The following is an 11,217-nucleotide window of genomic DNA, read 5'->3' on the forward strand; positions in this document are numbered from 1 at the left end:
TTACCTTTTGTGTTTAGTTTTACTACAAACATTGTTAATAGGAGGTGAGATCATAGTAGCTACATTTATGGTTTAATTACAAACAAAACAAAATCCTATGTCTGTAGTTAATGGTTCATTTTCGTAAGGGATATAATGTCATTTTTAATTCGTTAATGTAGGCTAAATTAGAGTTAATTATTCTGTTTTTTAGCCTTATGAAAAAGAACCATGGTTTTATAATAATACAAGTGTAATGTTTTGGCGTACTGATCACCATTTTCGCTACAAATAACACAGTTAAACTAAGTAATAACCAATAGTGGAGTAAAACAAAAGTGAGCACGTGAAATAGTTAATAATCAAATAATAATATTTTGGTATTTTTTTAAATGTTCTCTGATCATCCCGTGTTGCGGTTCGTATCTGTCCCCAGCGGTTGATTATAAAATGTTTTATTTGATCATGTTATCACTTAGTCTAAAATGCAAATGGGCCAAAACACATTTGTCTCGTGAAATCAAAAGCGCATGGCTGAAATGTTGAGCTTCACTCACACGCGCCTCTCAAATGTGCCAGGGCTCAGCTGCTCTACTGCGCCACGTGGTTCTTGCAAGTCGGAATGACGCATCGCGCTCTTCTCAGCCAATCGGCTGCGAGGGTGTGCGCAGACATGTGAAGATGAACGAGGAGAGGCGGGCGAGCACATGTTCGGAGTTGTGCACCGAAGCTGGTTACAAACTCCAGGTGACGTCACAGGGGTTATGTGCCCACATAATTTATACGCCTATACGCACACATATAAATCAGGTCTGAATGAAATGTTGTAAATTTTAATCAGTTTCTCACAGAACTGACCGCTTATGCAAGAAAGGGGGGGTTAAGCATACACTGGTCACATATAACATCATAAATACAAATCAAATAGTGTGTGAGCAGAAATGACCAGGAATAATCTTTTTGAAGCAGTATGGTTGCTTTGTGAATCTGTGAAATTGTGCTTTGTGAGTGTTTTAATGAAATTATCAATTTAAATAGTTTTCATATTTTACCCTTCACCTTAATTTTCGCTACCATTCAAATGCCTTGTATGCTGACAATGTTGAAGCTATAATAGTTAAATGATCCAGCATGACACTTTTAGCTGATTTGGTGTAAACCACATTTGCTTATGATCGTTTGTGGACAGAATTCTTGTACCATTAACAAATGAATTCGAATTACGACGGTGGCCGCAACAGTAAAAAAAGATGTCGTCTACTGAGACAGCGGATAGTAGTGATACAAGCAGGTAAGGCAATATATTAACGTAATTAATCATCTAACATGTATTCTATTGCGAAAGTTACTGTTACAATTCTATAATTAGATATATTTCTTGCGTGCTATCTAGTACACGCTGAGAGTAGTGAAGTAACTAAAGTTAGCTAATCGTAAATAGCAACGCTGTTCAAAGCGTTTGATCTGACAGCGACATAGGCAGTTAGGTGTAAGTTAGTAGACGTTTGTCTCCCCCTTTGTAAAGTCAGGAACAACCGGAGTATGTACCGCAGGGACGGAAAAACATTATTATTCGGACGTTATATGGCCATTTGTATAAAATGCTAACGTTACCGTTTCAACAAAACAGTTGTTTGGTAAACATTGAAAAAGTGGAAACATTGAAAATGTTGAATTATCTTACCAGTCTAGCAGAAAACAGGCAACTTCGGCATCGCCTTGAAAACATGTCTTTCAACAGTGCCTTCCATCTGGTAATAGATACATCGATGTTTATCCTGGATTTCTGCCGCCGTTTGTCTCTAATTCGTCTGGCAGCATCACGTTTGCGCTTCTTTGACGACGGAGATTCACGCACTGTCGGCTCTTGTGCACAATACACGCATGGTCCTCCATTTTATCAAAACTTCTAAGACAGAACAATCAATTGCTTCAGCTAGACAACGACTACTCCTCCTTCTCTCCGTTCTACGACTTACTACTTTGTGCGTCTTCAACTCAGTGATGACGCAAGCTGCGTCTAAAAACACACACGAAGACCAACATATACGAAACGCGCTCTGTAGAGCTGTTTGTCCGCTAGAGTTTACTGTACAAAACATGGCTGCGCAACATAACAAATTCGATGTAGATAGGCCCGCTCCCTATAGATACAACTGGTTTATTCTAAGGTAATAAAAACATAACTTTTCATTACGTAAGATTTTTATACACATCTAAAGACACAGTTTTGTATGTTATATTGCATTTCTGTTAATAGATCATACAAAACATCCCGCACTGTACCTTTAAGTAAAAGTACAGAAGTACGTGCTTTTAAAAGTACTTAAGTATTAAAAGTAAATTTCCTTTATGTCAGTTGTGCATTGTTTTATTGTCGTATACCTTATGCCTCTGAAGCAACCTACTGAATACACAGAGTAGCTCACAGTATCAGTTATTATCAGTATTAAATGAGTAGTTCACTTCAAAATTTGCCCCCATTGAGTTTCCATAGTAATTTTTATTCCTACTATGGAAAGTCAGTGGGAATTTTAGAAAAACTGAAATGGCAGATCGCAAACCAGCTAAATTGCGCACACAGGAAACCCCGCTGCATAGAAACCATTTTCTACTTTTGGACCTTTTTGTGGAGTAAAAAGTATGATATTTGTCTTTCAAATGTAGTGAAGTCAAAGTACAATTAGTCAGAAAAATAATACTCAAGTAGGCTACAGATACTCAAAAAGTGTACTTAAGTACAGTACTCAGGTAAATTTACTTCGTCCACCTCTGGGTGGTATTGGGCTTTGTTAAAATGTCATACGAGAAGTGGCATGCACCGCTCCTTCAACAGACATAAAATACGTTTTACACACTGAAATATGACTCAGGCTTGTAAGAGAATAGGATTTCCATTGCAGTTTTCCAAAGCAGACATTTCATTTTTTTATTTTGCACAATTTAAAAATAGACTGGCAAAACACTTAAAAACACTACGCGTCTCAATGTGCTTTAATTCCATAAGACACCATAACACCTTTTCCAATATATAAAGTTTTCACCAAAAGCATTGATAAACACTTAAAAGATACAAAGACATAAATACAAAATTCTTTTTTTTTTTTACATTAAGTGACAAGATTGCTATAAAAAGGTAACAATTCAGTCCAATAAGCAGTTTCAAGGAAGTGTTCTTTAAATTTCACAGACATTAGTACAACACCGTACTCCTGACTGGTCACATTTCTTGCTCTCATCAGACAAGCAGTGCTTGTGTACCCCATCCTGAAACATCTTTTGTTCATTCTGTCCTCTTTGTGGTTCTGTTGGGGCTTCACGTCTGGGTGCACGGCAGTCCTAGTAGGCCAGATGTGGTCTTGAGGGCTGGGTGCATACTGACGTGGAGGGTTTGTATGGTAGAAAACTTGATGAAGGTGGCACGGGTCTCACACCCATGTGCTCTGGCTGCTGACATGGCCATGATCTGCATTATACTGAAGAGAATGGCTTCACTGCAACAATGGGAAAAGAAAAATCATCCAATATCTAAGATCAAACATTGAGCTACACAATGCCATTAAATTGTTTATATTTATCATGAACACTGAATGGCAACATGCTGAACAGTTGAAACATTGTATCATAACACTCCTCTATAGGGTGAATTAAGCAGGAATTTTCTATTGGCTTGAGGATTTTAATGTCTAAAATTGAGAGGGCTAAAAATAGCACCGAGAACTTCAGAATGTTAATGCCCTCCAAAGAATTGAGGCCCTAACAGTTCTCATAAATAACCTTTGATATGTAAAGATATGTTTAGAAAAATAAAATTTGTTTAAAAAAATATGTTTAGGGTCTCAGAGACCCCACCCAGGAACACTCTTAAAAAAGAAATGCTAGATCTTAAACGCATGGTTGGGTCAAAAAGGGACAAATCCAACCACTAGCTTGAATTAACATTGAAAACGTCCATATGAGACCCAACCATGAAACAACCCAGCAAAATGCTGCTTAACCAGCCTATACGGATATTTAAGGCAATACGCTTCTCTCCCTGGCTTTCCCTTCAAATTGTGAATTATCTATTTGTTATTTTTAAATTGCTTTTGCTGAGGTCAAATTAACCCCAGAAAAAGGTTACTACATTAAATAAGAGATGTACGTTTCAGAAATGTTGCTGTTATTTAGGATTCAACCAGGTTTATTTAATTAAATTGTATTTATATAGTGCGCTTTACAATTTTGCATTGTTGAAAAGCAGCTGTGCGTACATTCAGGCAGTAGTTACTGTAGTAAAGAGATAATTTAAAAGATAAAGATGCAGAATGCATGGTCTTATTGCAATTTCCCCCAATACAACGTACATTGATGAAACGTAACTGGGTTTATAATCTGACATTTCCATTTATAGGACTGTTAAACTCTATGTCAACTTTTCATGGGATATATACATTAGTACTGACTAAACAGTTAAAAATAATTGTCAAAACATAATCAGTTTCTGTTTAGACCGATGAGTTTGACAAATGCATAAAATTTAAACCTGAAATTAAAGCATAAATTAATTCACATTTCTGTTGCCCAAGGCTTGTACTTACGTTAGTACTTCATAGTATAAAATATTGTTTTTTACGGCTTTCTATGGCTAGCATTCCAATGCTAGCATTCCAATGCGCTAAATGTTTCGAATTACATTCCATGCCCAATTTTATTTAACAATTAATATTTTTAATATCATTATTTGTAATAAGAAATATTAGTCATTACAATAAACAATCAACTTCTGGTTGATGCTTCAAAAATATGATAATATGCATAGCATTAACACGATATCAGTATCATCTTTAATATCTTGGTTATTTTTGCTGGGTTATGATATTATAATGTGCATAATATTTATGTGATAGTAATCAGTTAATAATTAACACTTATTAGTTACTGGCGCTATATTAAGATAAGGAGCAACATGCTATCAGTAATCATGGTTCATAATATACGGTTAAGGGTTAATGAGGTTCCTTAAAATAAGGGCTTGAGGGTTAATTAAAAGCACAAATAAAGAGGAACACTAAAGAACAAACAATCTGTAAATATTCATAAGCAGTCATTTCTTCCTAACCTGCCTATATGGATACTGGCGGCAATACACCAGGCAGTCTCTCCCTCAGGAGACAAAGTTTCCTGCAGGACCCTGCGGGCCAGACGGAGGGCAGCACCTGCCAGCTGAGCAGGCAGATAAACCACACACTGTCCCTCCAGAAGAGAGAGCTCCAACAGATACCGTGCCATCCAAACCACCTGAACAGGAAAGATTTGTGACCATAACAGTAAAAAAAAAAAAAAGAGGGGGAACAAACTACAAAGTTATATAAGGGTTATATAATAATAGTAATAAGCCAAACCAAGACTCATTTTTCCGTAAACGTACTTGCACATTAAAAAAAAAAAAAAAAAGTAATGCACTCTTGGTCTAAGATAAAAGCATCTGTCACCAAGTGCATAAATCCAAGTTTGTTTGGTGCAGCCATGGTCACAGAAATAAATATCCCCTTTAACACAGTACCTGGTCAATTCAATTTGTTAATCTACCTTGTCACTGCAGCGTGCTATAGAAGCAGAGATGAGAAGAAAGTGAAGTGGAGGGCAGTAATAGAGATCAAACTTGAGTCCTATTAAAACTCTCCTCTCCATCCGTAACAGCTGTTTCTTACTGTAAGCGTTCTCCATCAGATAGCACAACTCGGACACCTAACAAACATCGATTAAATATATAAATGCCGTCAAGTTCACGTTTGTAGTCAAAAAACTCAAGTACCTCTGGTAAAAGACACTCCTCTTTCTTAGCAGCCAGGAAGAGGCAAACCACACCGAGCAACTGCAGGCCAGTGATGGAGACTTTAATAAGCCGGAGCGCTCGATTCAACAGGTGAACTGCTAGATAGAGCGTTTCCTCAGAAAACTGAAACACTTCCTGAAGTGAGAAACAAGTGTCTGTCAATTACAAATATAGAACTTTTTAAAGTGAGCAATTACTTTAGACAACAGGCTACTGATAATCTAAAAACTGCATTGGTGCATTATAAATCAGTGCCTCGGCTTATTTCTGTTTGTCTTGCACCGTGTCTATACCGACCGCATCCAGCGTGGACAAATTTTTTAAATAATTATAATAATTATAATAAGTTGCAACGCATTCTAATGTCTTATGTCGCTCTTGTTAGCATTTTATAATAATAGTCTAGCACATGACTGATATTAATAACTTAAAATAAATCAAGTCTAAACTAAAACAACCAATATAATGACAGAAGAATGACTAAATAAATCATGTACAACAAACATGAAAACTAAAAGTATAAAATATTGCATCTGCAGCACTTACATGGACTTGAATTAGCCAATCCACCAGGATGGCTCTTGTAGTGTTAGTGAAAGGCATGGGCAGGTCAGTGTTTGGGAGAGTGCAAAGCAGCTGACTTCTCTGTGACCGAAACACAACGCACAGTGTAGGCCACAGCATCTAAAGTCCAAAATAAACTTGTGTTTTATGTGCAGTGTCCTCACCATCATGTCTGTGAAGATGTCCCAAGCGTAGGTTTTGTCATAGAGAAGCCCCAGCTTACTGATGGCCACCTCCACCTCTCTGCACAGAAGACCAGGCATAAGTTCTCGCAGACTAGGTGGACAGGGCAACCGGTGAAGATACTTCAGCAAAGCCTCTTCTTCATAGACATCTAGCAGACAACACACACTGGGTAGGTGGAAAATGTCTACATTTTAAAAATGTGCAAAAAAAAAAAAGGACAAATTACTTATACATTGGGTGGAAAAAACTAACCCCAAGTATTAAACTTCAGCACATAATGATTTGTGCTACAGACAGTAATGCAAGCAAAGCAGCTAGAAGGAATTTATGCAATTGGATTAGTGTATTTGCCTAAAACTACAAAAAGTTCAACTGAAACACTGAAAGGGATAGTTAACCCAAAAATATAAATTCTGTTATCATTTACTCATCTTCGAGTTCCAAATCTGTATACATTTTTGTTCTGATGAACAAGATATTCGGAAGAATGCTTATTAAAAACCAAACTGCTTTTGACCCCATTGACTACCATAGTAGGAAAAAAATACTTCTGGGGCACTTTTGACTACCATTGTCATTTTTCCTACGATGTTAGTCAATGGGGTCCAAGACCTGTTTGGTTACAAGCATGCGTCCAAATATCTTTCTCTGCGTTTAACCAAAAAAAATACATTTATACCTATTTGGGACAACTAGAGAGTGTAATTCATGACAGAATTAGTATTATTTGGTAAACTATCCATTGAAGGAGGGACCCAAGTCAAATGTAGAGATCAGACTATTATGGGGCTTTAGAGGGTTTATTTTAACTTGGTCCAGAAAGCAAGCATCAAATCACCTGTTGACGCTGACTCATCTTGTTGAGCATAGTCCATTATGATCCCATCCTCTGCAGAAATAGGAAGCCTTCGAACCTTCAAAAAAAAAAAATCAAATGGCTATTGTAACAGCAGGCGTTATGAGAACACCTCCCATCACCCAGGTGGTTCTTCCAATGATTTTCAATAAATTCACAGCAAAATCGCCAGTGTTAAAAAAGGTAAAATTAACACTCACAGTGTATATATAAAATCCACTCTATCAAAGTGTGGATTGTATATAGACTGTTAGAGTTAACTTGACCTTTTTTTAACACTGGCGATTATGCTGCTTGAGGATAGAACGTAAAACATCCCATGACATGACTTTCTGTAGCCATTTTTGACAAAAGAGAGCTCCGATTACCCATCGATTCTCTTGTGCATGTTTGTGCCCTGGTCGCACCTCCTCGCCTTCAAACACTCTGCGCTCCTTCAGAACACAGTTGTTTGCCCACGTCCTCAGGGGCAGTTTTTCCTCAGTCTTTGTGTGTGCAAAACATTATTATTCATAAACAATAAAGCATCTACACAAAGATACAGATAAAAATCAGACATGGTCATTCAATTCAACCTAGTCCTTTTACCCAGCTGGAAGTGTTTTTTGCAAAAAAGTAGCTGATAATTGTGAAGAGGATTGTTGTTACAAGCAGAAAATAAGCAATGTTAAGGATTGAGAATATAAATATTATAGGTCTTCTCACCATATGGAGGTCCAACAGTTGCCTGGAATCACAAAACCCAGTTCGAGCCATGATTCTCGTGGAAACTGTAGCTACCTTCACGCACTGAAACTCCAGCTGCACACCGACAGTTAATTAACACCTGTGCCACTAATTAACCCTTCTTTAAGCTCCGCCTTAAAACCACCTCCTGACCAACCCTGTTGCCACATTGTCTGATAGGCTGTTGCTATGGATGTCCGGTGTGTTTTACTGAATAAAAACGACTAAAGTTGGTTTCTGAGGAGTTTATAATAGCAATACACGATTTTTCTTCTCCAAAATTGATATTTTTTTGCAAACTGTATGATGTGCGTCAGCCTTCATCTTGAGGTCCTATTAGGGGTCGACCAATTATCGACGTCGATATTAAGCATTTTTATGATTATCGACATCGGTCATTTTCAAAGCCGATAAATTAATTTATTTGTGAAATGCGCTATTTGGCTCTAATGCAGCAGCCTCTGCTGTAATACGCCACTGTCTGGCCTAGAGCAATGCCCGCCCACCGCCCAATCTGATTTGCTGAAAGTCACGAGTCCGGCCAATCAACGCGGAAGGCTGAAGACGCTGAAAGGATTGCACTCTCGCACATAAAGCATTTGCTAGCTCGAGCTGCTTCAGTGATCACGCATAAGTTGACGGAATAGGCATTTGCGTTATTTTAAGTCATGCCAGTTCACAAATACAAACCATTTTAAAGCATCAAGTACTCGCGTGCTCTCAAAAGACGATCTTCAGTCAGTGCACTCAGGCAATGGCACACGGCACACAGCCGCCACTCGAACTGCTCGCAACCAGTGTCACATTGAGTTATTTTCGCAACTTATTACGCATAAACGTTATAATGCCCGTATTGGCCACTATACACGTAAGCACAGTCGGTTGTCTTCAATGAGTAAATGTGAACAGCATCTGTAATGTCTTAACGCGCCGCCACATAGCCTATCTTTTTTTTATTATTGCGGAGAAAGACTTAAATACTCCAGTAATTTTGGTCATACAAATAAGACTAATACATGATTCGAAACCGTGATTGGTCTACTTTTATTTGTGTGTACTCATTATCTACTAAATGTTTTGTTTTTGTAAAAGAAGGAAAATATACAGGCTGTGCCTTCAGCCGTCTTTCTCCGCGTGCATCTTTCTGAAACGCGTCATTAACACACTAAAACTCTGCGAATGTCGTAGAAACGTAAAACTAAAGCGTATGTCTAAAGAAAGCTAGAAGTGTCTACTTTTAAATGATCAAATTAATATGAATACTCTGATTATGAACTATGTATGAAAGTATAGACGGGTACAGTTTCTCCAGCATCAGCTCATGTGATCACATCCTTGCGCAGAGCGCTCTATTTCACATGATCTGCGCAAGCCCCAAACATGGTACAACAAAACAGCAAGATTCTTCGTCATATACTGTATGTTGATTTTACTGCGCGCTTGGCCGATGTCACGATGCACATGTGCGGCGGATCTTCAGTCCAAAACAACGAGGAAAGGTTTACATTCCGTTTAAAAAAAATCACCACTCCGAGGATAAACGGTTTCATTGTAAAAAGCGACTGCATCAAGTGGAGCGCATTCTGACGAGTTTTGCTTTATGTGAGTTGGTGTTACCTCAGGTCCAAATGATTTTAATAATATAAAATAGATGTGATTTGACAGCACGAGTGAATTTGGGTATCATTGGAGTGATTTTCGGTGTAAAAGAGAGCGGTCACAGATTTCGGTAACCTGCTTGATGCATTTTCAGATTCCGTGACCGTGCTTTATGTGAGTTGGTGTTAACCTCAGGTCCAAATGATTTTAATAATATAAAATAAAGGAGATTAGACGTCACCAGAGTGAATTTGGGTATCATTGGAGTGATTTTCAGTTAAACAGGGAGTGTCGTGGAAGATCAGTTGTTCAATGCAGAAAGAAATCACGAAGACCAAGGAGCCAGGTCTTTATTTGCTCGAGCAAGCAAAAGTGAGACACACAGAGTTCATCTGAAGATGTCCAACAAATACATATCTGACTCCATACGTTATACAGAAATCTCAAGTTGTTTTTCACATTGTTAGCCAATCAGGCTTCACATGATATCATCTTTTGCCAATCAGGTTTAACATGATATCACATTTTTATTAGCACGTCCCCTTTCTGGGTTGCTACCATTATATTTAAATCGTGCCTGCGCTCGCTACATCTTTCTAGCCCACCATATTAGGATTTAATCGTAGCGAGTATGGGATTCCTTTTGTGCCAATAAAAATGAACGCAAACTTTTAAAAAACGAACAAAAATATACAATGAGAAAGAAAAAAAACACTTTGATAATGAAAACAATAAACTCAGTTGCAAGAATGTGACATGATTTTCAAATAAACTGCTATTTTTCTTAACAATTTTCTAAGTTTCGTTTTTGCAAATAATAGTTTTGAATTCGCTGCTAGATTTTTCATTTGCGCTTTCCGAGTTTTCGTTTCGCTTCTCAATTTTTCGTTCGCCTTTCTGTACAAATCTGGGCGGGATTTATGGCCACTTTACTCTCATTGGTTAGTGAGATTTGGATTGACAGCTCTCTGACCAGTGATTTCGGTAACCTGCTTTGATGCATTTTCAGATTCAGTGCTGCTTTATGTGAGCTGGTGTTAACATCAGGACCAAATGATTTTAATTATATAAAATAAAGGATATTAGAAATCACCAGAGTGAATTTATAACGTCATCAAAAGTTTTAAAAAGAATAAAACTTATTCTTTGTAAAATAAGTAACCTTAATAATAGCCCGAGGAAAAAACAAAAATAATTTTTAAAACAAACATAAAAACTGTCACGATAAAACAGAATGTAATCGGGTCTTGTCTTTTAAATGAAAGAGCATGTTGTGCACTATTCAGTCGGCGCTTCTGTTTCTCCCGAAGTCTGCTTCAGGCATAAGCTACACACACACAAGAGCGCGAGGCAACATGACGTTATCGCGGAGTGGGCGGTCATGTTATAGTTAAGAAACTCCCCTTCCGCGCTCACGAGAACGTGCACGCGCCAGGCACGTTCTCGCGTAAATAATTACGAAACAGCGCACTCTAGTCACAGATTTCGA

The 11,217-nt window shown here is 37.8% G+C and overlaps 1 protein-coding gene across 2 annotated transcripts; it reads right to left on the minus strand.

Moving 5' to 3' along the window:
* Positions 1–2,956: 2,956 nt before the first annotated feature.
* On the minus strand, positions 2,957–8,298 carry ccnp (cyclin P). 2 transcript variants are annotated; one of them, XM_057348506.1, is made up of 9 exons: positions 8,109–8,298; positions 7,772–7,888; positions 7,386–7,461; positions 6,526–6,695; positions 6,344–6,442; positions 5,777–5,932; positions 5,551–5,709; positions 5,081–5,259; positions 2,957–3,473 (listed from the first exon to the last, which is right to left on the minus strand). In XM_057348506.1, the coding sequence occupies exons 1-9, from the start codon at positions 8,157–8,159 to the stop codon at positions 3,296–3,298; spliced, it is 1,185 nt and encodes a 394-aa protein (XP_057204489.1). In that variant the 5' UTR covers positions 8,160–8,298; the 3' UTR covers positions 2,957–3,295. The 2 variants fall into 2 exon arrangements, with proteins under 2 accessions (XP_057204489.1, XP_057204488.1); XM_057348505.1 differs by having other exon boundaries at positions 6,526–6,731.
* Between the last annotated feature and the right edge of the window lie 2,919 nt (positions 8,299–11,217).

The sequence above is a fragment of the Triplophysa rosa genome, linkage group LG12 (assembly GCF_024868665.1).
Source record: "Triplophysa rosa linkage group LG12, Trosa_1v2, whole genome shotgun sequence".
Classification (NCBI taxonomy): Eukaryota; Metazoa; Chordata; class Actinopteri; order Cypriniformes; family Nemacheilidae; genus Triplophysa; species Triplophysa rosa.

Coding starts and splice junctions, on each gene's coding strand:
- ccnp (XM_057348505.1), bottom strand. CDS start 8,159: ATGGCTCGAACTGGGTTTTGTGATTCCAGGCAACTGTTGGACCTCCAT. Junction 6,443..6,525: donor ACATCTTCACAGACATGATG/GTGAGGACACTG, acceptor TTTCGGTCACAG/AGAAGTCAGCTGCTTTGCAC. Junction 5,933..6,343: donor ATTGGCTAATTCAAGTCCAT/GTAAGTGCTGCA, acceptor TTCTCACTTCAG/GAAGTGTTTCAGTTTTCTGA.